General features: G+C 38.9%; 1 protein-coding gene across 1 annotated transcript; it reads left to right on the forward strand.

Annotated features, from left to right (window-relative positions):
* The first annotated feature begins 1,817 nt into the window (after positions 1-1,817).
* LOC136825798 (merlin-like) lies at positions 1,818-26,434 on the forward strand. The gene is given in 13 exon segments (XM_067082755.1): positions 1,818-1,910; positions 11,750-11,979; positions 12,423-12,545; positions 13,289-13,449; positions 13,707-13,885; positions 14,841-15,136; positions 15,603-15,730; positions 16,895-16,931; positions 16,934-17,053; positions 17,718-17,965; positions 18,170-18,413; positions 18,864-19,036; positions 20,074-26,434. Coding segments are annotated over 11 exon segments (1,905 nt in total). The 5' UTR covers positions 1,818-1,910; positions 11,750-11,754; the 3' UTR covers positions 19,008-19,036; positions 20,074-26,434.
* Positions 26,435-26,841: the final 407 nt, after the last annotated feature.

Here is a 26,841-nt window from a genome sequence, read left to right on the forward strand (position 1 = left end):
AATATTCTTCGCTTCTTCTTCCTATCAGTGCATAAACAGAGATTAAGGCAAGGATGTAGATGATGCCATTGTAAGTCCCAAAAATTAATTAAAGCTTGTTGCAAGCCGGTTATTAAAAATACGTTCTAAAATGTTTTTAATGGATTGTACTGAAATATCTACTATAGTACTTTATGTCATAAACGTTAAAGATACGCACTCCCTCTGTCTTACGTAAACACTGCAACTAGAGCGGACTCAATATTCCTTTAATTCAATGGCTCAGCAATTCATTCGTATCCTCTTTTCTACCGGATGTATTGTTTACTTTTCTACATTTGAGCATTACGTTCAGAGAAAGTTGCCTGGAAAGCTCATGACCTGAAAATTCTCCATCTCTGAATGCCTCCTGGTTTTGAACGATAAAAAAATTATATGTTGTTGTTTGGATGAGAAAAAACAACTTCCCGTGTCGTAATAACACTGAAGAAATGAAGAGAAAAATCCTACGACATTAAGACCTCTGATATGATTAGTGTTCCTGTTTCTTGCTACGTTGTTTAATATAAACATCCTGCTAGACAGGCCTCAGATTAATTACAGCATTTCACTGATTTGTGTTTATATTTCGGTGTTAATTTTTTTGACATGAGACTATAAAATAATTTTTTTTCAAAACTTCTTGTACAAGCATATGCCTGATGCATTGCCTTTATAAAGATGTTTTTATTAATTCAGGTTAAAAAAAGAAAAATCTGCTGTTTAGTTTTTTTTTTTTACTTGCCTTACTATTAAATGTCACATTGAAATTATATTTGGCTTCAGTAGCATTTACTATTGACTTCGGGAGGAGCGCGTTAAAAAATGTAACTTATTCCTTAACTGCAGCTTCCAAAGCAATTCTAATAGAATTAAGTAGAAGGTAGCCTACACGAGGGAAAATTCGTTATTTGAGGACGGGCAAATTCAAATGTCATTCAGACCTCTTCAAAAGTGCAATGATTTAACAAGGCAAAACAAAATGTCGAAAAATGACGGATCTGATTGTTTTCTCTGAACAGTTGTCAGCCAGTCAGACATAATTCAGTCGTAGAAAACTTTATTTCCCTAAAAAAATCATCCATGCCTCCGCCTGCTAATACCCACCGTGCTTATACCGGCCATAGTGGGTCCTGGGCAGAAACTGGAGGGTTTTTATTTTTTACTTTTAGTCTCCTCGTAGTCTGAATCTAAATGTCAAACCTTTTCAACTTTGTCTTGCCATAATTTTCCCTGTCTAGGAAAGTGGTTCTCTTGCGTTGTCAAACGAATGATAATATAAATAATATCGACGTCTGTAAGTTGTAGCTAACTCGGTAACAGATAAAAAGACTGATATCCAAAAGATGGAAACAAATTCAACTGTGGGACATTTCGAGTTTTGATCCGTGTCTATCCCAAAATCCAGACAATTCTTCAGAAATTTCACGAACAACAAACGTAAGTCTTGTCAACATTTTGTACAAATGTTTTTAAATGTATGCTTAAGCTTTGTTCAATCATCCTGGCCAAGAGACAAACACTCCTGTAGAAGTCAAACGAGATTGAGAACATAATCATCCTATGGAGGTAATCAAATATTAATTACTCAGAAGTGCAAAACACGTTAAACGTAGCTAGATTCATGAAAGCAATCACAACCCATCGAATATCTCTTTTGAAAACTTAAAGCGCTAATAAAACGATAGAAAATCACATTCTAGCTGATCTTATCGTGGAAATTAAAACGAAGATCAAGGAATCAAGGAAGATCAGAGGAACATGACATTAATACATTAATTTAGCTAATTAGAGTTGCGCGATCTCTGACGTCAAACTCAAAGAAAGAAGAGGAGCGAAGGTTTACCAATTTGTAAACAAACGGATCTTGAACAGCCGTGATGAGAAACAAGGTGCGGGTGAGTTCTTATTTTCGGGCTCTTTTCGTTACTTCTAGAGGTTTTGAAACGATCTGCACTTCCTAACAACAAAATTTGATAGTTAATTGTTGGATTGGCTAACTATTTTTCGCAACTTAAGGCGAAGTATTGGTAAAAGTTGGAGATCCTTACGTGATTTTTCTCGTGTTGCCCAATTGGGTACTCCTAGCCTACTCCGCCCACTTGTCACAACATGCCCATGAATCATCGTTTGTTCATTCTTTTTGTATTTCCTGTGGAAAGGTCTGGCTTGTCGCTGGTTAGGATGTTTTGAAGTTTATCGTAGGCGTAGGCTAAGATTAGGATGCAGTTAGGAAGGCCAAGTTGTACCAGCCTAATCTATGTTCGGTTCAGTTTTGTGCAGGCTGTGGGTATCAGATTAGGTCCAGTCTTAGTTAGACCTATGCATGGGCGCGTTGTCATTAGCCATGTTTAGTTTAGGTAACCAGTAAGCTAGGTTAGTCTGTGTTGTTGTTTTAGATGAAGCCAGCAGTATGGCAGCGCAGGCTCTTGCTTCAAGAGCAGCCCGTAAAGGTTAGTCTAATTGTAGTAGTAAGATATAAGACAAATAGACTAGGCTAATGGGTAAAACTTTAGTTGTGTAGCCTGATTCCCGCCAGTCGCTGACCAGTGTGCAGGTTCCTCATACATAAATAGACATAACCTCTCCTATAATACCAGGTCGTGACCTAACCTGATCTTGCCTACTTAACCTAACTTAGGGCGATGTGCCCTGGCCTGGCCAGGAGGGCTTTGCCCTCCCTGGACCCTCCCAAAAAGGCTGCGACCTGTCCCAGTTGGCAACTGACAGGAATCAGACCGCGCAAGTGAAGTAAAGTTTTACCAACGGTAGATCTAAGTAGCAGCTCCGCGGCGGCGATTTCCTTCTAACTTGATTTTTTCTACAGTTTTTTGGTTGCTAATTATGGATTTAGCTTCAGTTTTTGTCGCACGAATGTAATTAACCTGCAATTAACCCCTGAGGTCCATCCAACAAAGGGTTTCCGTACGCAATCTTCACAAGACAGAGCATGGGTATGTCTGTTTGGAACGGTTCCTATCCCGTCCGGCAAGTTAACGTATGGGTACTCCCCCCCCCCAGGGCCAGTACTAAACATGGCGAAGGGACATTCCATTTGGCCAACAACAAACAAGTGCACCGCCAGTATCAGAAGCCTTAAAAGTGTAGAAAAAACCAGTTTCCAAGGTAAAAACAGGTGCGGAGCTAATACTTAGAATTACCTTACCAACTAATGTATTGGTAATGTTAGCCTGGTCTACCCTAATTTATGCTACCAGGAGACTTAGGTAGGCAGATTGTCTAACTTGGAAAAGATCTTGCTTACATAAGCCCAGTTCATGCTTGCTAAGACAGTCTTCACTCAGTTTATGTAGACCTCACCAAGAGGATAAGCTAGAAGATTTGTAGTATAGTAAATGTGATTTACTGCTGAGCAAGATATTTGCATGAACAGACTGGGAAGGTAACCTAGTTTAGCCAGTGTTTTTACGATGCCAGAGCTTGATGAAAAAATAAAAGGATGGTAGGCTAAACAGAATTAGGATGAGAATTATAAAGCTTTGCTCTTAACTGAAAGAACCAGTTCCCCAAAGTGTATAATCTGAGAATTACTGATTTTCACCAACCAAGTGTGGTTCTTTCCCACCATCCCATAGAGAACGTATGCACCAGAAGTGTTAGAGGACCCAAACCTACTTGGAGGAAAAGTATGAGATGGGGGATGGGAGATGTGTGGAAATTTGTGGAAGATAAAGTACAGGAAAGACATGAATGGCAGGTCACAGCAGCACTTTGTATCACATGACATTAGTGAAAGTTATGATGGTGAAGAGTATGGGAAGAAAAAACCAACTAGGTTATCTACAAGACTGTCTGAAAGGGGAGGGGGAAACTTTCACTGTAAATTCAGTGGAAAGTGGCCAAAATATTGTTTATAATAAAGAGAAAGAAACCACCTTTCATTGGAAAGATGTGGTGAAGAGTCCTTTTTGATGAGTCTTGTAAAAGAATGCTTTAATACAAGCAGACTTGATTCAAAATAAAAAAGTAGCATATACACTGTGCATGGTAATGTGTATGTGTTTGTCAACTGATTTTATACAAGGCTAGCTTTTAGCAGTTTGTATGTGCAATTTGCTATCTATCTTAAAGATGGAGTAAACAGTCATCTGTATCTTTGTGTGTATGTGAGGGCTTATTAAAGATTTACTACAGCAATATTGTTATTTATATGGTATGGCATGAGAAATTACAGATCCGTCCAAAACACCTAAATGACTGGGTGTATGCTATTTTATATCATTTGTTGAAAAATTGGGTTAACACTGTTTTACTAATACTTTTATCAAGAAGTATTTACTTTCAAAACTTGGAATAAAATAACCATACTCAATGCCAGAAAGAAAGTGGAAGTAAACAGACAGACAGACATTCATGCAATTGCTAACAAAAACTGACATTTTGTTCATGAAACTTACCTGTCAGATATATATAGCTGTATTCTCTGTTAGTCCGACAGAATTTCAAAACTTACGACACACGCAGTGGGAGATCAGGGTGGTTAGTACCCATGTTCCGCATGGCTGGGAGGTGGGTATCAGAACCATTCCCATTTTCTATTCAGATTTTTTTCTCTGTCGCGGTACTGTCAACACTTGTTTTCAGTACCTCCGTCTTGGATTTCGGATAAAACTTGATTGTCACTTGAGTATTGGTTTGATTTTTGGTTTTTGACTTGGACTTGTGGCTAGGCATACGCTATTGTGGATTGTTTTGGATTTGGCTTTGTTTTTTCCTGGGAGTAAGATGTCTGAATCTAGTTCTTCTAGTTATCGAGTTTGCCGTGTGCAAGACTGTAAGGTGAGGCTACCGAAAATTTGGTAGATCCTCACACTGTATGCTCGGGTTGTAGAGGACATGTTTGTTTGTTGAATGACCGATGCAAGGAGTGTGAATCTTTGTCTGATGCTAGTTGGAGGACTTATGATTCTTATGTGAGAAAGCTAGAGCGAGATAGGCTCAGGAGGTCTTCCTCCAGAAGTGGTAGGAGTCAGGGTAGTGTGCTTTCACCTGTTAACCCTCCTGTAGACGTAGCTCTTCCTAACCCTGTGGTGTTGCCCCTAACCCTGGGGTTGTGTCTGCGGATGGTGATGCCTGGCCATTATTATGTCTTCCATTCGTACCTTTGAAGCTAATATGCTCGCTCTTCAAAGTGCTGTGAAGTGCAGTGATAGTGTCCGTCCCCCTAGTGTTGTGGAGGGGGCGTCAGATCGGCCGTATAACGCCTCTAGGTCTAGACCTCTGTCGGACTCCCAGGACTCAGGGAGTGGGCAAGTCGAAAGCCGCAAGAGGGTTACGCGGACCCCCCACCGATCTGGCGTCCCTTCGGCATGTCCTGATGACGCTTCCCAGGCTGCCAAGGATCGTGCACGGGCACGAATCCTTAAGGATTGCTTCTCTTCCCCCGATTCCTCCTCCCCGCGTCGGGAATGGAAATCTCGGGATTCTCGCCCTTTGAAGAGAAGCTTCAAAGAAGGGGACGCCCACGCCCCTTTTTTGACGCCACGTCCCTTTTCTCGTGGCGCTCTTCGCTCTTCTCCGGAGGATTTTGACGCCATCCCACCGCAGAAGAGGACCAGGGCGTCATCGGACGATGACGCTTTTGAGCGCCCCGCTCGCTCCAGAAAGAAGGCTGTTGCTTCCCCTGTGAGAAGCAAGAAGCGTCCCCTCGCCCCTCTTCTTCTCATAGGATCAGTCCTTCTCCTGAAGTAGAATCTTCTCCTACTCGTAAGCTGCTCCTTGGCATGCAGGAGCAATTGGCTTCTTTAATGGCCCAGAAGGAGACCGTCACGTGTCGTCGTCGTCTTAAAGGATTCCCGGCTGCCGATCAAGAGGTCTAAACCTTCCCCTTCTCCTTCTCCTCGCTCGTCGCCGTCTCATGCTTCGCCGCTAGAAGTCCTGTTGCTCAGCGTTTTACTGGTCTTGGCAGGGATCGCACTTCCGCTTTCTGATACGCTTCACGCTGCCAGGCTTGGCGCCCCGCCACGACGACCCTCTTGTTTCGTCATGACCTTCTCACGCTGCCAAGCGTGGACGCTCATGCTGCTAAGCGTGGCGCTTCTCATGCTGCTAAAGCGTGGCGCTCTCATGCTGCTCGGCAGGACGCCTCCCTTGCTGCTCGACATGACGCCTCCTTGCTGCTCGTCGCGACGCCTCCTGGCTGCTCGTCAGGACGCCTCCTTGCAGTTCGTCAAGACGCCTCCCTTGCTGCTCGGCACGACGCCTTTCTTGCTGCGCAGGCATGACGCCTCGCTGCTCGCGACTCACCAGGACTCTCGTCGGATCGACGTCAAGAAGCTCGTCGGGATTTCGTCAGGAAGGGGAGAACTCCGCTCGTCGTGACTCTCATTTTGATTCTTCTGCTCGTGACTTTCGTGACTCCTCTCGGACTTCTTCCAAGCAGAAGTCCCTTTTGCATGTTGGTCTGCAAGGACTTCGCCCTTCGGTTCTTCTCCTGCCCCTTCCGTTGCTCCTGTGGAAGAAGGAGAGCTTTCTTGCGCCGGATCCTGCAGTTGAGGATCAGACATCTTCTTCTTCAGCTTCTGCAGACTACCAAGTCTTAACTAGGCTGCTGAAAGACTTGTTTGGGGACAAGTTTCAACCCTCTGCTCTCGCCCTCCCCCTCGCAGCTTACCTCGTCTAAGTCACAAAAGTCTTCTGGTTTTGTGAAGATGGCTACGTCTCTCTCTCTGAAGAGGGCCTTTAGCAAGGTTCAAGAGTGGATGGACTCCAGGAAGGCTCAGTGCAAGACTTCTTTCGCCCTACCTCCATCAAGATTGAGTGGAAAAGCAGGAATTTGGTATGAGACAGGAGAGGAGGTTGGTTGGAGAGTTCCTTCCTCTTCCCAAGGGGGATTTTGCCAGCCTTGTGGACGCTCCCAGAAGGTCTCTCCTTTCTTCAGCTAAGGTGTCCTGGTCTTTATCTGAGATTGATCACCATCTGAAAGGCCTTTTCAGGTCCTTAGAAGTTTTTAACTTTTGGACTGGTGCCTGGGAGTCTTGGATTTGCAGGCTCGTAGCCCTGACTCCATTAGCCTGGGAGACTTGTTTAGTGTCCTATCCTGTATGGACAAGGCGGTTAGGGATGGCTCCAAGAACTGGCTGCCCATTTCTGTGCGGGCCTTTTAAAGAAGAGAGCCATTTACTGCAACTTCACGGCGAAGTCGGTCTCTCCTACTCAGAAGGCAGAATTGTTGTTCGCTCCGCTTTTAGCCATCTTTTTCCCCAACCCTTAGTCAAGGATATGGCCTCCACATTGCAAGAGAAGGCTACTCAGGACCTCCTGGCCCAGTCTTCTAGACGCCCTGCAGCCCCTTCGACTTCTTCCCTTGACAGACTTCCAAGATTCAGAAGCCCTTTCGTGGAAGATCTTCCTCTAGATCGTCCTTTCGAGGCAGAGGTCCTCAAGAGGTAGAGCCCCTTCTAAGACCAGGGGCAAGAAATGACTCCTTAAACCTTCAGACACCGGGGGAGCCAGGCTCCTTTCTTTTGCAAAAGCCTGAGAGAGAGAGGGACGGACAGCTGGTCCCTCCAAGTCATCGAAAGGGATACAAGATCCCATTCCTCGTCTTGCCTCCATTGACTACGATTCCCATAGATCTGTCGCCATCCTATCATCAGGAGAAACAGCAAATTCTCTTTCAACCTGCTCGATCAAATGCTCGAGAAGAGAGCTGTGGAGCAAGTCTCGGATTTACAATCCCGGCTTTTACAACAGGCTGTTTCTAGTTCCGAAGCAGTCAGGGGTTGAGACCAGTTCTGGACGCCAGCAAGTTGAACCATTTCGTTCTGAAGGAAAAGTTCAAAATGGAGACGTCCCAGTCGGTCATGGAGCCCTAAGACCAGGCGACTGGATGGTTTTCTCGATCTCCAGGACGCCTATTTTCACGTTCCTATACATCCTCTATCGAGGAAATACCTGAGATTTGTCCTGCGGGGACAGGTATTCCAGTTCAGGGCCCTTTGCTTCGGGCTCAGCACAGCTCCTATGGTTTTCACGATCTTGATGAGGAATGTTGCAAGATGGCTTCACCTTGGAGGAATAAGAATCTCCCTTTATTTGGACGATTGGCTCATTCGAGCCTCGTCAATGACAAGGTGTCTGGAGGATCTTCACACGACTTTGACCTTGACGAAGTCCCTGGGACTTCTGGTGAATTTCGAAAAGTCCCATCTGACCCGACTCAGTCCATCGTTTATCTGGGGATTCAGATGGATTCAGTGGCTTTTCGAGCATTTCCGTCTCAAGAAAGACAACTTCAGTGTTTAGAAAAAGTTTCAGCCTTCCTGAGGAAAGAAACATGCTCGGTGAGGGAATGGATGAGTCTGCTGGGGACCATTTCATCACTGGAGAAGTTTGTTTCCCTGGGGAGACTGCACCTCAGACCGCTTCAATTCTTCCTTGCAGAGAACTGGCACGACAAGGAGAATCTGGAAGCTTCTCTGAGTATCTCGCCAAAGGTAAAGAATCACCCGGTGGTGGCTCGATCCTTCGAAGTTGGCAGAAGGCCTTTCTCTTCAACTTCAGAACCCGACCTAGTGTTGTTTTCCGACGCGTCCATTTGGGTGGGGAGCAACACTGGGGGAGGAAGAAGTGTCGGGCACCTGGAGAGGGGAACAGGTGTCCTGGCACATAAACCTCAAAGAATTGGGGCATTCAGTTGGCCCTTCTTTTCTTCGAGGAGCGAGTCTCGAACCGAGTTGTCCAGATCAACTCGGACAACACCACGGCCCTTTCATACCTCAAGAAACAGGGGGGAACTCACTCTCGGTCCCTGTTCGCCTTAGCAAAGGACATTCTTCTGTGGGCACAGGCCCGAAATATTACGATCCTCACGAGGTTTGTTGCAGGCGTAGAGAACGTCCGTGCGGATCTTCTAAGTCGGCAGCGACAACTGCTCCCGACCGAATGGATCCTACACCAAGAGGTGTGTCAAGGACTGTGGAAGCTTTGGGGACGTCCCTTGGTAGATCTCTTCGCAACCTCCAAGACGAAGAGACTTCCTCTTTACTGCTCCCCTGTTCTCGACCCAGGAGCTCTCTCAGTGGACGCTCTTCTTTGGGATTGGTCGGGATGGGCGTGTATGCCTTTCCTCCGCACAAAATCATCGGAGAAGTCATCAGAAAGTTTGCGTCGTCGGAAGGGACGAGGATGACGTTGATCGCCCCATTTTGGCCTTCGAGGAATGGTTCAGAGGTCATGTCCTTCCTAGTAGACTTTCCGAGATCTCTGCCCATGAGAGTCGATCTCAGACAACCCCACTTCGAGAGGTACCACAAAAACCTCCCGCTCTGTGTCTGACTGCATTCAGACTATCGAGAAGCTGGCCAGAGCGAGAGGTTTTCTAGACCAGTGGCGAAAGCTATTGCCAGGCGAGAAGACTCTCTTCCAGCAATTTGTACCAATCGAAGTGGACCGTATTTAGGAGATGGTGTAGAAAGAAGGGCATTTCCTCCACCACGACCTCTGTGAGCCAGATAGCAGACTTCCTCTTATTTCTGAGGAGTGATGTGAAACTTGCAGTCTCGACTATAAAGGGGTATAGAAGCATGCTTTCATCTGTTTTTTAGGCATAGAGACTTGGATCTGTCTAACAACAGAGACCTTCACGATCTCTTCAGATCCTTTGAAACCTCAAGGTGCCTCGGCTAAGGACTCCTTCTTGGAATTTGGATGTTGTGCTTCGGTTCCTCATGTCCAGTTCGTTTTGAGCCTCTTCGTTCTAACGTCATTGAGGAACATTACTAGAAGACTATTTTTCTAACCGCTCTAGCAACGGCAAAGAGGGTTAGTGAACTGCAAGCCTTTAGTAGGCATATAGGCTTTAAAGGGCATAACGCAGTTTTGTTCCTTAAGCCCTTCCTTTTTAGCGAAAAATGAAAGCCCGTCTAACCCTTGGCCCAAGAGTTTTGAAATCAAGGGTATGGCTGAAATCCTTATTCAAGAGCCAGAGAGAGTCCTTTGCCCTGTTAGGGCTCTCAAAGTCTACTTTAGACAAGACGAAGGAAAGTCGAGGTCCTCAGATAGTTTATGGTGTTCCGTAAAGAGACCGGACTTACCTATGTCAAAGAATGCTCTGGCTTTCTTTCTGAGAGATACGATTAAAGAAGCCCATTCATCCTGTCAAGACTCTGATTTGAAACTTCTGAAAGTCAATGCTCACGAGGTGAGGGCGGTTTGCGACTTCAGTGGCTTTTCAGAAAAATATGTCACTCAGCAACATTCTGGGTGCCACATTTTGGCGGAGCAACTCTGTGTTCGCTTCACACTACCTGAGAGATGTGAAGACGACATATGAGAACTGCTTCTCGCTAGGACCATACGTTTCCATGAGATACTTTCCTGGGGGCAGGGGATGACACTCATCCTATCCTATAGAAAATGGTTGGATAGTGTTTTTTATGGTTGTTGGGTCGACTGCCTGTGGCGGACTTCCCAATCGTTAGCTTTAGTTGCGTTATCCTAACTTAGTTAGGCTTGGTCAGGTGGTTGGTTTTTGCTTCGTTTGCCCTCATTGTATGGTCAATATGGTCTTGTCACACTGTGGTCACGTCCCCGTTGACAGATCATCTAGAACTCACCAGCTATACAGGTCACACCCTTGCTGGAGACTCTAGTTAAGCAGAAGCGGACTTGGGTGACAGTAATCACGAAGTCAGCTATGCTAACAGGTAAGGAACCAAAATATCTTTCACCTACTTGTAGTGTGTTTTTCCAAATCCTATTCTGTCTGTACCCACCTCCAATGGTGGTATTCAGCTATATATATATCTGACAGGTAAGTTTCATGAACAAAATGATATTTTAATGATAAAATAAAGTTTGTTCATACTATCTGGCAGATATATATATTCATAGTGCCCGCCCACCTCCTCAGGAGACAGTGGCACTAGAAAATCTGAATAGAAAATGGGAATGGTTCTGATACCCGCCTCAAGCGGCGAATGGGTACTAACCACCTGATCTCCCACCGCGTGTGTCGTAAGTTTTGAAATTCTGTCGGACTAACAGAGAATACAGCTATATATATATCTGCCAGGTAAGTATGAACAAACTTTATTTTATCATTAAAATATCATTTTCATGGCTGTTGTTGAAGCAGTTGAAGAGAAATCTCTGTTTTATTGATTTATGATTGTGGCTTGAGTTTTGTGATCTCTTATTGTGTTTGTGTTTTGAAAGATGTGCCAAGTAATTCTTCTTTACTTCATAAGAATGATCAGTGTAGGTGCTTGGATGTGATTAAGAGTGTTTATTTGTCAGTTAGGATTAAAAGGATGTCGGTTGTTATTTTCAAATTGACAGGCTAACACAATGTTCAAGTGATTAGGGGAAAAGTACAGAGTGGGGCCATGATGGGTTAGTTACTCTGGATATAAGGAAATCACCCTTACAAGGTTAGGCTGCAAAGTGTTTTAGTAAATGCTTACCAGATTATTCCAATAAGTATGAAATATGATTTTTATTTCTCTGGACTTGGATGCATGTGATAAGTAATGAAATCCAATAAAGTGAAGTCTTTAAACTTGAGGTGCCAGCGTACTTACCTGAGATACAGGAAAAGAAAGTTGGATTCTTGAAAGTATCTACTACATGATTGTCTTCAAATGTTGCTTAAATGAGTCCATAATTATTGTATATGTTAAGTAACAGCAAGAGTGCTCTTAAGGAAGAATGATAGATAGATATAAGTATGAGGGTAACTTTAGTCAAAGATAACATCTCTTTTCAGTGAGGATGCCACTGAAGGATCTTTTCCGGGGCAAGAGTGCCTCCAAGTCCTTCCCGGTGAAGATCCTGACTTTAGATGCTGAGCTGGAATTTAACTTGCCATGGAAAGCAAATGGACGTGACCTTTTTGACCTTGTAGGTCGAACAATTGGATTACGGGAGACGTGGTATTTTGGCCTACAGTATGAAGATTCAAAGAATTACATAGCTTGGTTAAAAATGGACAAAAGGGTAAGATGTTTGGTGAATTGCGTAATTATAAGGTTATAAGAAAATAACTGTTCTAATTCTAAAAAACACTGGCACCACTAAGTTTTGGGCCAGATTTTCTTAACCTTATACTTTTAATGACCTGTATGTGACAGAGAAACTGTATATGGATATAGTATATTAACTAATTTATTGTTTATTAATTTCATTAGAGTACTTACTTTATTTGATTATTTGATTAATATTAAAAGGTTTATCATGTTATTTTGCAGTAACTTGGCAAGATCAACTGTATAATACCAAAGGAATTTTCTGACCCTTAAGTGTTCAAGAGAGATGTTTGCTTAGGTCCAAATTATAACACCTTGTTTATGAATTGCATGAGTTTCCAGAGTTTTAGTGAAGATCTGTTTATTAGTCTTCAGAATTTGTTATAATGATTTTGTTCTGTTGTCTGTCATCAGGTTCAAGATCAGGATATTCCAAAGCAGTCACCTGTCCCATTTTGGTTTTTAGCAAAATTTTATCCCGAAGATGTTAGTGAAGAACTTGTTCAAGAAGTGACACAGCATCTATTCTTTTTACAAGTAAGTACAGTACTGAGATTTTTTCATGCTTACCCACCTTCTGCTCGCCAGTATTGGTAATGAATGAATGGGATATTCAGATTACTGTGGATACCAGTTATTGCTGTTGTGGTTGCAGGCAAGATTGTAATTGGTTGTATTTGGGGAATCCTACAACTTAGTTGCACCTGTGTAGTTAACTCTTAAGTTGATCACATTTTCTGTATTGAATCTGTTGTGGAGTTATAAATCATTATCCATATTTTGCCCTTCTTTTTCCATTGTCTTTGTATTTTAGTTTTTCATCTGCAAACGTTAGTTTCTTGCTTTTTTGTTCACAGTTCAAGTAATGTCATTATTTACAGAATAATTTTCTTTTATATTGATAATCATGATTTAGGATTTCCTAACTTCTAGAGTGCATCAGAAAATTTTTTGTGTAGTTTGTGATTGTTAAACATTATGGTATATAAGTGGAATATTGCTCAGAGTATATGTTATTTTGTTTGAGGAAAGGGTGGTAGGGTCATGTCTTCCCTATAAATTAATGTATGAATAGCATATTTGCATTCAGGAGGAGCCCTGTCTGATTTATAAGGGATGGGTGCATTTCACTAGTCTAGTTATTCCAAGTACTTTTTACTGTACCTGTTAATGAAGTCTACAGTATTTTTTCTTAGCTTATCTTCTCTTTACACTTTGTAATTAAATTATTTTTGCCAAGGAAGAATAATTCTATCAAGACTGAACTGTTCACTCAACAGGTAAAGCAGTCAATTCTCAATATGGACATATATTGTCCCCCAGAAATGTCGGTGCTATTAGCCTCTTATGCAGTCCAAGCAAAGTTTGGTGATTATGATCAAGCAACTTATCAAGCAGGATCACTTTCCATGGAAGAGCTTCTGCCGCAGCGGGTTATAAGGTAATGTAACACTAGTCTTTTTAAGTTTTTATTTCACCGGAGTATTTTCTATTGCTTGCCTTTGTGCCTAAATTCATATTCCATTCCATTCCACAGGAGTATTTACAGAAGTTTTTTGGCACCCTGGTAATGACAGAATTGCAGTACTTTATTGTAAAGGTAAACATATAATAAATTAATGAAATTAAGGTAGACTAGACATACTTTTGAAATGCATTGGAGACATATATCGAATATATTGTTTTTCTTGTTTAAAGCCAGTATCAAATGACTCCTGAGATGTGGGAGGAACGTATCAGAATTTGGTATGCTGATCATCGCGGGATGACAAGGGATGAAGCTGAAATGGAGTACCTTAAGATTTCGCAAGATTTAGGAATGTACGGCGTTAATTATTTTAAAATTACAAACAAGAAACAGACAGAACTCTGGCTAGGTAAGTGAAAGTTCAGGTATTCATGAAGTAATATTGCATTGTTGGGGTAGGTTAAAGTCTGATTACCATTGGCAAGAAACCATTCCAATGTTCAAATATGTGGTTGTGTTATAGTAATTTCATGTACTCTAGCAGTGGAGAGATCTCTTACTTTACATAATGCCGTGGTACCTGAAAAGGTTGAAGACCCAGTACTGACTTCCAACTTATAGATGAAACAGGGAAAGGGACTTTTTGGTGTCCTTTGTCCCCAAGGATTCATATTTCTGTCCTGATTTACCTGACCTCATTTCATATGAACATAGAAGATATTTCAATTGAAGGTCTTTATTTTAGTATGGCTACTACTCCCCAAGTTTTTATCAGGATTCTTACTTGATTGCTGCATATAGTCTCACGAGATGTATGACTGAGAAGGTACTTTAATGGTTGGCAACTTGAACCTCCCCGTAAAGTTGTGATGAGGGCTGTATATGGGTGAGAAGTTAGTGGCAAAACAGATCTATCATTGTATAGTATAACTGGTGCTCTCTTTCCAGCCCCAGTGACCGTGTAACTATCATTACAGACTGCACGAAAAGTAAGGCAGCTATTTGCTGTAAACTTAAGGATCCAGGTGTTGCATGTGCAGTAATATTGAACTACTGCTATTCTCCTGTCTGTTAGACAAAAGACTATGGTGTCTGTGATATTTGAAGGGTTTAAATGTGATGTGTTTAAGTGATTGTTGTTATGAAAAAATGTTGTGTACTTAAAAAGACAGTGTTTTTAATTACTTTCATGCAGACTTATTGGAGTTTTTAGCAGGAAGTAATGTAATCACATTCTTATATCTTTCTGTTCTGATGGAGTTATCACCAAATGTTGTTTGTTAGGGTTTGAAAAAATATTATTTTTAACACCTAATTTGTTTCTTATTAGGTTTTGAAAAAGTGTCATATTTTTGTATTTTCAGGTGTAACTGCTCTTGGACTGAACGTTTATGAAAGTGAGAATAAACTGGAACCTAAGATAAGTTTTCCTTGGTCAGAAATCAGAAATATTAGTGTTGATGATAAAAAATTCACCATCAGGCCCACAGATAAAACTGCTCCAAATTTTGTATTCTTTTCAAAAAATAGTCGAATGAATAAACTGATTTTAGATCTGAGTATAGGCAACCATGATTTATTTAAGAGAAGAAGAAAACCAGATTCAATTGAAGTTCAGCAGATGAAGGCAGCAGCTAGAGAGGAAAAATTGAGAAGACAGGTATGTTTTAGAATATTGTTTTTGATAAATATTTAACCCCCTTCCTGAGTTGCTTGACTTTTTGTGCTTGCAAAATTAGCTGAATGTTTTCCTACTGATGTTACAAGTATTATTTGTAATAGCTGTAATAATTATAATACAGTAATTATCACAAGTATTACTGACTGCTTTGTATGACAAACATCACAGTCATTTACTTGATATTATGGAATTTGTGGAGGTATAGCTTTTTTATTGTTGTTAGCTCTCTCAAACACTATTCTTCAGTCTGAGATAGACTTCATGAGTCTTCCATAAGTTTCATTATTTAGACATTTATTGCATCATATAGAAATGCTATTCTTCAGTCTGAGATAGACTTCATAAGTCTAACATAATTCCCGTTATTTAGACATTTATTGCCTCGTTTAGAAATATCTTTTGAATAACATTCAATGGTGGGTGTCATGAGAATTTCTATTTGTAGATAGAAAAAGATAAGCTTTCGCGGGAAAAGCAACTGCGAGAAGAAGCTGAGAGACAAAAGGCAGAACTTGAGCAGCGTTTACTGCAGTATCAAGAGGAGATGAGAGCGGCAAATGAAGCATTGCGAAGGTGGGCGAGATTTTCTTAAATTAAGATATGTTACTAATTATGTGAATTTGAAAATTAAACTTGTATGGAAAGGCTATACATGTTTTAGTTCTCGGTTCATTTCAACATGGTATTATGTTACCTTGCAGTTCATAAACTTCATGCAAATTGAGCACAGAGTAAAGAGAGAGACACAGACATTGACTAGAATTACATAATTTGATACTTTTTTTAATAGGAAATGAAAATGATTGGCATTTGTAATTACAGACACCACCCTACTTACAAACTAATTGTGTTCTGGACGGCCGTTTGTATGTTGAAGTTTTTGAAGTTGCTTGCTCTACTTTTCATGCCTAAAGTACAGTTTGATATAAAACCAATACGGAACTGTGTGCTTTTTCATCCTAAAACACAATACACTGTACTGTATGTACAGAATAGGTGCACAAAATAAAATTTGAAAAGGGGAGCACTTAGAGCACAGTTTTAATTTGCGATCCCATTTGTATCTCGGAATGTGTGTAATTTTAATGTTAATGTTTGCAAGTTGAATGTTCGTAAGTAGGGTGGTGTCTGTATAAAATTTGTAGTCAGTTTAGGGACACATGGAATGATTTACAACTGGCATAGGTTAGCCAGTGTGACAAACTTTTTTGAAATCTGACCACTGGGCTTATTTGGACAGGGTCTTCCCCAGTTTGCAGTCGTTCAGTTTGACAGCATTGCAGTAAGATAGCCTGAATAGTCCATGAAGGAATGTGTAAAATTGTGTGTGCTCTGTGGTCATAGATCTTTATATTGTAGGATAAAACTGTGTATATTTTACAGAGTATTCATGCCAACTTGTCATAAGGTTTTCAGTTACATTTGCATTTGTTGCAGTGTGAAAAGTGCTTTAGATCATTTGTTGAAGGGTTCAGATAGAGGCAGTTTGAGGCATCCTTAATGATGCAGAAGTTTTAAACTCCAGATTGCACCTGTTGATTTTATAGCTGAAGATTACCCATACCAGATAAGGATCTGGCAGAAAGTTCCTAAGACACAGAAGAATGAAGAGAATGTATTTCATGACTAATTCCACACATAGAAAGTGATATAGAGTAAATATGTTTATGACAATGAAAGATGAATTAAGTCTAAATAACAAATGTGTAAATATGTATTTGTGACTTTTCCTTTTAGATCTGAGGAGACAGCAGAACTCCTGGTTGAGAGAAGTGCAGCGTGTGCGAGAATAAACGATGTGTGCTTTCAAAAGCAACGGAAGCAGAACAGGAATGTCAACGCGCTCATTTGATGTCTGCAAAATCTCAAGAAGAGAAATTAATATTAGAACAGAAGGTATATTGTATACAGTGTTATTAAACTTTGCTCCTGCTAAGGGATATACATTTTGCAATGCTATGGATGTCTTATTTAGTCTTTATGTTTAAGTTATGGTACTTTTCACATGACATTCACAAGGCCTTCCTGTGTAAAGTCCCCATTGGTTACCACATAATTTTTAATATATTTTATATATCAAGTTTGCAAAAGATGCAGTTTAAAATCAAATTTAAATTTTTTTATTAAAGACAAACTCTTATGTCCAGTCTTTTGAAAGTCACGTGTTTTGACTCGGAGAGATGACTACTCTGCTTGGGAATAATAGTAATACAGTACTGACATAAACTGATGAGCAGTCAGATTCCAGTTGAAAATAGGAGAAAAAGACCCGTTAGTGAAATTTGTTTCGGTCTGTTATATACACATTTTCAAACAAAAACCTTTTAACACTGTGGTGTTCTTAGCTCATGATAGCTCCTGGTATGATCTTCAAAGTGTCCTTGTGGTATGATTTTCAGTCCTTGACCTGTTTGAACTTGTTCACAGTCCACTGTATACCCCCACAGGTTCTTTGCCTTATTTTAGTCTAGGGTCTTTAAGCTGTGCTACACAGTTTAATCTTTTGCTCAGATATGATAGAGCTGACTCAGGTAGAACTAATTTGTTATTTTTGATTCAGGTTAGGGAGGCAGAATTGCTTGTTTCAACACTGGTTTCTGAAGGTGAGAGACGAGCAACCGAAGCAGACCGCCTTCAGCAGGAATTGTTGCGGGCAAGAACTGCTGAAAAACAAGCCAAAGACAAACTAACTAGTTTTGTTAAGAATATAAACTCTTCCTTTAGTCATTCGGCTGCAAATTCCTCTGTTCTTAATGCATCAGTCTTCAATTCATCAGCACACCTTCCTCCTCCACCTTACTCTCACAGGTATGTTCCCCTGATCGTAACTAATTTTTTTGTGTGCTGTTTATTGAAGAGTTAGTTAATCAAGATTCTTGTATTTATAGTCATATTGAACCAAGATTCTTGTGTTTATAATCATCTGTATTGTATATATTGTTTACAAGACATGTTTTTATTTATTTTTTATTTTCATTATTGGCACAAAATCTTGTAGCATAATAATTTCAGTTTGACAAGAGGAAGCACTTGTGATGTGCCTGTTGGATCTGCAGTTGATTTACCTGACCTAACATTAGATAGTTCAGAAGTCCTCGTCTCAACCGACGGAACTCACGAATTAACAACAATGGAACTTTTGAGTGATACAGATATTGAGCAGTTAAGTTTAGAAATTGAGAAAGAGAGAGGGGAATACTTAGAAAGGTCAAGACATCTTCAGCAACAATTGAGGCAACTGAAATCTGAGATTGAGGTAAAGGAATTTTTCGTTCTTATCAGTTTGGGTAACTTTGCAATGTAGTATCTTTTAGACCAAATTGGTTGGCAATTCTAGTGAAAACGTTATCATGCTTTTTTTACTCGATAAACATTTCGCCCAATTACACCATCCCCCTTGGGGGTTAGTGCCGTCGGTGCTCCTCACGCATGGTGCACTGCAGGCATTACTTAAGGTTCTTTGCAGCTTCCCTTCAGCCCTAGATGCAACCCCTTTCATTCCTTTTACTGTGCCTCCATTCATATTCTCTCTCTTCCATCTTACTTTCGACCCTCTTCTAACAATTATTTCATAATGCAACTGAGGTTTTCCTCCTGTTACACCTTTGTGACCTTTCTCTGAGTTTTCCTTTCAGCACTGAGTGACCTCATAGGTCCCAGCATTTGGCCTTCGGCCTAAATTGTACATTCTATTTTTCTATTCCAGGTCTTGAAAGTGGAAGAAAACAATTCTGTTTTAGACGAAGTGTACCTTGAGCAGCTTAGAGCAGGAGAAACTAAATATTCTACGCTTCGTCGGACGCGATCAGGAAATACTCGTACCAGGGTGGCTTTCTTTGAAGAACTGTGAACCTTCTTCAGCATGATACTTGCAGTTAGGTAATAAATATTTTACAATTAAAAAAAATTCTCTTTGCTTTCTTTATGTTTATTTTATTTTGTGAATATCCTGTAAAATCAGACATCAGGAAAGCCCTATTTATGAAGAGAAGATCTTTTGAAAATATGAAAATATGTGCAGGCTATAGTTCAGTATCATAAATGTGCAATGAATGTTGAACTGAATATACTAAACAAACTGGAGGTAGACACCTTGCTGAACATCGTAGAAGTGATGAAAATCTCCGATATGGGCCGATAAGGCTGAAATTTACTCTATACGCAAACCGGGTGTGGATACAAAATGAATTAAAAAGGAGCTTCTGAATACAGGCAGTCCCCGGTTATCGGCGGGGTTCCATTTCCGAGGGTGTGGTGATAACCGAAAATTGGCGATTTCTGCGATTTTCGGGGGTTATCGGTGCCTCTGTTAGGTATGTATTGGTGCCAGTACCCAATTATCAGCGCTGATGAGCAGAAATCGGCGATTTTTGGCGCCGAAATTGCCGATTTTCGTTCGCGATTGACAACTATAAAACCGATCACTGTTAACCGAGCCAAGTTAACTAGGGTTCTGCCTGTACCAATAGAGAAATAGCACATTGTCACAGGGATGTGATAAGGTGATTTTGACCAAAGCGGAAAGGCACAAAAAAAAAAGCCAAACCCTTAATCCTACTAAGGGTAGTGGGAAAAAGAGTGCACATGTGAAGTCCACAGAAAATTTGAACATGAAAATGTTCAGAATAACAAAGTAGATAAAAAAAAAAAGCACAAAACCTGGAGAAGAAATAGGTGTAGGACTTGGGATGCATTGCACATGTTGAATGGAAGCGTGGCTATGCAGAAGAATACTGACTGGGTGTGTGTAGTGTTCCCTTTCTTTAACTGTTCAGGTTTTGTAGCCTTTGTGTTTTAATATTAAATTACACTATTTTGCCAGTCTCACCTGTTGATTGTGAATTTGGTTAACTAATAATAGAGGATTATTTTTCACTTGAGTTATTAGTTTAAAAGTAATTCTTGTTCCATTTCAGAACTTATGTCTGCATACTGAATGACACCAATCCTTATGGTGGTAGTAAGTGAAACAGGATTTATGGAGTTGACAGGTAACTACCAGGTATTGGTGTGTTCAGCAGTGAATGCTTTGTATGCAACAACATATTGATTTGTCTGCTTTGAAGGACTAAGTATTTACGGAAAGCTTTTTTTTTTTCATTAAAAAAGAGCTCATAGATTTTTTGTAATTAAAATGTTTAAATGGTGAAGCATGTTTCCTTAGTGTTGAAAAAAAGTCCAAATTTTTAGAATTGTAGTCTAAATTTTATTCATGTATATTGACAAAAGAGTTTTTAATCAGTATTTTTCAGTGTCAGATATTTTACGACAGAACTCAGTATTACACAATCCTCCCTGAAGTTTTAAAGATAGATGACTTTTATCATTGGTAATGTGAGAAGATAAACTCATTAAGGTAAGTAATTAGATTGTTTACTTAATACTCATTTTGACTTTAAGATAGTTTACTGTTCATGTTGCCAGTTGTGGAAGTGATTGTTCCTTATGTGTTTGGGACCGAAATTTATAATATGTCAGGTGTTGGAGCAGCAGCACGTTACTTACAGCAACAAGCGTAAGACATCACAGTAATTGTTGAAATGTTTAATAGGAGAAATATCTTGCAGTATTGTTAATTTATATTATTTGGCGTGTGCCAAGATAACTTTTAAACGTTCACTACAGTATTGTATTCATGTTGATAGATCTGTTGTAATCCTTTATAATTAGTCAATACGAATTATCGAAAAGGTACGAAAATGATCAGTGTATTTTTATAAGATTTTATATTGTGTATTATAGTATAGCTTAGCATCATGTCGGTGAAACTGTGCCTTGTGATTGTGATATATTTTAATGTTGAAACTGCCAAAGAAACACTATTTCTGTCTCCTGTGTATTTTAAAAAGCTCAAAAAACTTCGACACTGAGTCGCTTGGCAAAATTTTGAAAACCAGGTGACCATGACACTAGCTCTATTTACATAATTGTTCCTTTTTTATTTTCTGTAAAAAGATTTTTTTTACTATTACAGACCTTTTTGGTTTGTGAAAATACCATGGGTATAACTATTGTTATAAGCTTCTTGGAAGGCATAGCCACTTATTTTCATTAATGATGATGAAACTACGTACTGTACTGTACAGTACTTTTCCCAGGTACGAGCAAGTTAGCATAGTGGAATTACATTTATATATATTTTTTTTTCATTATTGTAAAGAGAAAATATGTTCAGGTTGTTGTTGTTCTTTTTTCAAATATGACATAGTTGCAGTGATTAGATAGCTGCTGTGACAGATGACTGGAACAAATTTTTGAAACAACTTGCTTGGTGGAGATTTATCAATTCCATTCACCCCCAAGGACCTTTGCTTAATGCAACAGTGATTGTGAGCATAGTGAAGTAGTGAGAAAGAATAGCAGTAAAATCAGTTTGATGATGTACTTTATAAGGTAAAGAAGGTGAATAGGTGAATGGTAAGAGGAGGAAAAAGGGGGAAGTAAGTAACTGAATAGTAATCAGTGGTGACTTTTTGATAGGCTGTGGAGTAAAAGAAATACTTAAAAATCCAATGCATGAGTTAAGGTCACAAGATTTACTTTGTAAGATAAGCGACCTTTAGACTTCTTATAAGTGAATGAAATAAAATTATTAACTCTGTTGACCTACAGAGGTCTACCACAACAGCAAGCAAGATAGGGTTAGATAGAAGGAACCAAATAGCCTGGCAACAATACCTTGAACTTAGCTAAATACAAGAAGTGTAATTACAATTGAAAGATCAAAATTGTATCATTCTTTAGGATCTGGTTGTTAGAACAAAAATTGTCATCATCATGAACATTTTTATAAAGATCACAGTTTATTGGTATTTGGATGTGTAACCACCATGGATTTTATGAGCGCTCTCTGCTTGAACTCCTCTAGGTCTGTCTATCCCATTTCTTCATGATTTCAAGGGTCTTTCAAGAGGGTTTCATCCTGCTACTTCCATAGCGACTTATTTTTGAAACCAACTACACCTCATCACATGTGCAGACCATCTCAGTCTTTTTTCCAGCCTCTTGAAACTGCATCCCTCCCAATTTTTCATTCGTAATATGATCATCCCACCGTACTTTGACCATTAATCTTAACATTCTGCTGTCATATCTGTCCACAATCTCCACTTCACTTGTCATTGCCCATGTTTCTGTTATATATAGAGTACATGGATTACATTCTCTGTGCATGTTAATGCTGCGTCAAAACATCATGCCAGTGTTACATACTGATGAATTATTTAACAGTAGTCTTCCCTCATTATTGTTACAAAAAAAAGCCTAAACCAGAGAACCTGATATGCTTATGTATTTTCTGTCTTTTTATCACCAAGAGAGAGATAGAAGGAAGTTTTTTTAGAATTAGATGCACATTTATTTTTATAGAAATATAAAATGCCTACAGTACTAGATATATTTTTGAATAGTACTGATCAAGTGAAGGGACATACAGTTTTCGCCGGAAGACTTCTGAATGGGAATGCAGAAGTGAGAAAACCCAGCAGCTCTTTTTTATTGTGTAGCTACACGAACAAGCCAATATCTGAATACATTATTTTGGTGTACTTTAAGTATTGAAATGCTAGGAAAAGTACAATAATCACAGAAAATGCAGAAATGTTGGTTTTAAAATAGCCAAAACTGATTCTGTGATTTCTGAATGTATTGAAATTGTGTCCACTTTTGAGAAAGTGCAGTATTTGACATTGGGGGAAAGAGTACAGTATTGAACATGGTATGGTATTCAGTAGTTTGCTGTGGAGCTTTATCATTTTGAGACCCTCGAGTGAAATATCAGTGTGATGCCTTCCCAGTCAGTAGGATACCATTTTATATAGTATCAGAATGGCACTATTTTAAAACTGAATATGTTAAAGTTTTAAGACTAAATTTTGTAATAGAACTTTATAGTTCTGAAAAGTTAATAGCCATTACTTGGCACAATTTGTATAAGTATTTTGATACATTTTTGAGGTATAGAATATAATGGTGCCATATGACAGTTTTTCTGACTGCAGAATCTAAAAGTAGAGATTGCAGGTATAGATAGTAACATTTTGATTAAAAAAATAAATAAATAGTAGAAATATTTAAAGTGTTTGAGAGTGCCCATAAATATTTTCCCTGTACAGCATTTGAGTTTTACAGAAATAGTTAGATTTGATGCCTTTAAAATTGGTTAAATTGTTAGTTTTTAGTTCCCTTGTTTGGTTTAATAGTTAGAAATCTAATTTTGTTACCATTACTTCAATACTCTGAAAATTTATCAAAATGACTATCTTAAAAAGCAATTTTTGGGAGTTTCAGCCAGACAGTTCCTTGGGCAAGCATTGTAACTTTGACCATTTGACCATTCCTCAGAAAGCCAAGCAAGTAGTTACCCTAAAGAACTGACCCATCTCAAATACAATATTTTGAACTTGGTCTCATTTCTAATGAAGTAAAGAATGATGCTGGCCAATTTCACGAAATAGATATATATGCACATGCAAACACTGACTATAAATTACAAGAGGTGAAAGTGTATGTTGCATTTATTGGTGGGTGATCATTTTTAACATGCAAGGATTTGTACCTTTGGGGATCAGATTTTTGTGCGTGCAATAGTAATTTATTTTATTACTGTAGCACCCAACTTAACTGATGCCTTTGGAGTCCGGCCATCTGATAAGCAACAAAGCCTGTTCTAGATTTCTTACAGCTAACAGTAATTCCACAGTTTATGATCTAAACTATCTAGTACTTTCATTTAACATTCAATTTGAGATTTATTTCAAAATGTATGTCATTGAAAATGGTAGCCAAGCCAAAAATAATGATAATAATGTAGCTGATAAGCACAGAAGTCCATGAAGTTGAGGTGTTACTCAGTAAAGTCTTACAACTTGATTTCAAAATTATTGGGTGTGCAGATGAACATGTTGCATTGGATGTTGTATTGGTGTCATCTCAATTCATTGTGTTATGTCTAGGAAGTGTTAATATACACAAGAAAATTGTAACATACAAATTAATACAGTAATACATTCCATCATAATTATTGATTGTTAAAATTAGCTCAAACATTTACATCAAGAACAAGTTTTTTAACATAGAGTTTTATTGTCAGATTAAATCGAGGTGTTTGATGAACAGGGTTTATCAAGATATCTCACTGGAATGAACTCATTTTATTGTAGCAGTTATTTCTTGAACCATTTCATTTTATTACCGTGTTTTTGTTTGAATTTTCTCAAGGTACAAGAGTTTGTTTATTCAGGAAAGGTTTTAATTAGATTGTGGGCCTCGTGTAGAAATGTGATTTCATTCTCACAATTCCACATGAAGTTGTTGCTTTGAAATTCTTTACTGGCTTCCATTTATGATGTGTAGAGTCAATTAAAAGGTGTTAATGAAGCATGTGTCCAACTTTATAAGAAGTTTTATCTGGCCTTTGATGTACAGTATTAGAATATAAATATATTTACAGTTTATTCTGATATTTTAAATGTTAAGATTAGCGTATTCTGATAGTGTGTGTGTATTTCATTATGTAAACAATGGAAGATGGAAATTGTGATGGAAGTACTGCGACTTGAAAGTAGTTCTCAGAGTTAGTCATATTTTATTAAATAATGAAGGATGCTTCTGTCATCTACGGCGTATTTTGGTTAAATTGTACCTGAATCTTGATTGGCCTCTTGATAAGGGATGCCAGCCTGTAAATCAAGCACCTTTTTGGCTCATGGTTTGAATTGTGCAGTAGTATAACATTTACTTTCATAGTGTTAGGTTTTAGTTAATAACAAACACTAACAAGTTGTGTGCATTATTTTAATTAAAATGGAGGGATACTACCAATATAAATATTGTGACTTTCTGATACTGGTTTTTCAACATATGTGTACCTAATGGAACAAAACAAACTTACTGTTAGGCAGTTGATAATTGTTACATTTGTCTTCACTGCATGTTAGAAAATGTTGTTGGGAGGGTAAAAAGTGAAACTTTGACTTTTGAGATTAGTAGATATATTTTGACGAACTTTGTTTTATAATGTTACAAGTCGTAATGTAAAAAGAGCAAAGAACAAAGCTGAAGAAATGTGTAGGGGGATACTGCCATGGAATTTGGGAAATACAGTGTCCATGTCAGCTAACAAAATTGAGCTTTTTCTGGTGTTCCGAAAAGGTAGTCATGAATGGATTATTTTAGGTTTAGGCTCGTATGAAATACACCATAAAATGGTGAATGGGCAGTTTGTGTCAAAATTCCAACTTCTTGAGATATAGAATTGTATAAGGCTACATGTCTTGGTATGAGACTACATGTTAGAGGGGAGAATTTCAGTGTGACTTCAAGGTTTGAAGATTAATATAAGAGGAAGTGTGCTTATATCCCCAGCACTTATAATGAAATCCTTTTTAAAGCAATACTGTGTCTCTAGCTCCTATAATGTATAGATAGAATCTGTTGAAAGAGGTAGTACATGAAACAATTTGGGGTCCAAAAACATAAAATTTAAGTGTTTCCATCAAATTATTCCTTGTGGCTTTGCCAAAAAGTTAGAAAACAATCAACCAATACAATATACATTGATGGCTGTGATTTTGCATTGGTATAAGTACTGTATTTTGGCAGGATTTCATTATTTCTTCCGTGGGTTTTATGTGCATTGTGCTCATTGTATTCCTGATTACTGTTTATAATACTAACCACAGTGAATTACGATGAAAGTTTCTTGTAAGAGTTAATAGCGTAGTCCCCCATTTTATGTAGTTGGTATGGCAATGGTCTTTCTTGTTCAAATATTTTTTTCTTACATATTTTGAACTAAAATTCTTAAAAGAACTGTTGCCTTAAGAATGTGATACCTAGTGGTCTTGAGCAGCTTTTCTAGTTCATGGCAATTTTGCCTAGTTTCTATTTCTAGTTCAGAAAAAGTATGCATGATACTGCTCTTGTACCATTTGTATCCCTAGGTTATCACTTAAAGCTGGAAGTCATTAAATCCTTAAAAGAGCAGTTGTAAAAATGCCAAATGTACAGAATTTTATAAAGCACAACACGAAACATGAATTCACAGAATTTTATAAAGCACAACACAAAACATAACTTACTTGTACTTGAACCTTGCGCTTCTGCGGCTTAAGAGTGGATGAGGGTTAATGGAATTTATTGTAAAGGTGCTGCCATGCCATGGTTTCAGTTTAGTTACTGAACAATAAATTTTCATTTAAGAATGATGCTTGATTTTCTGTAAGTATGAATTACTATATGATGTTGATTATATGTTTGTAAATATATTCCTGAAAAACTTACATACCAGTGTATTCTTATCAAGCGGTCCCGGTTCAGTTCGTTCTTAACGCAGCGTTGTAACCCGAAAAATAAATATGCGTCGAAAATCGTCAAAATCATGCTACTTTTTAATGCTCTGGGTGCGCCCAATTCGTGTGTGAGTTTTGCACTTCTGGTTAACAAGGCCATGTTTAAGACAGAAATAATTTCTGATGAATATATTTGGCGTCGTAACCTTCAAAACCGGGGACTGCCTGTATATATATGCAAGATATGGCGTCCAATAATAGCCATTAAGTTTTCAAAACTCGAAAATAAAATAGATAAGTTTTTTTGGTAATTTATTCCTTTAGGAATACAAACCACTGCCTTTTATGTAGGAATATCCTCCAGCGTGAGTTGGAATTGGTTGTTGAAATATG

This window comes from Macrobrachium rosenbergii, chromosome 1, assembly GCF_040412425.1.
Source record: "Macrobrachium rosenbergii isolate ZJJX-2024 chromosome 1, ASM4041242v1, whole genome shotgun sequence".
NCBI classification, from domain to species: domain Eukaryota; kingdom Metazoa; phylum Arthropoda; class Malacostraca; order Decapoda; family Palaemonidae; genus Macrobrachium; species Macrobrachium rosenbergii.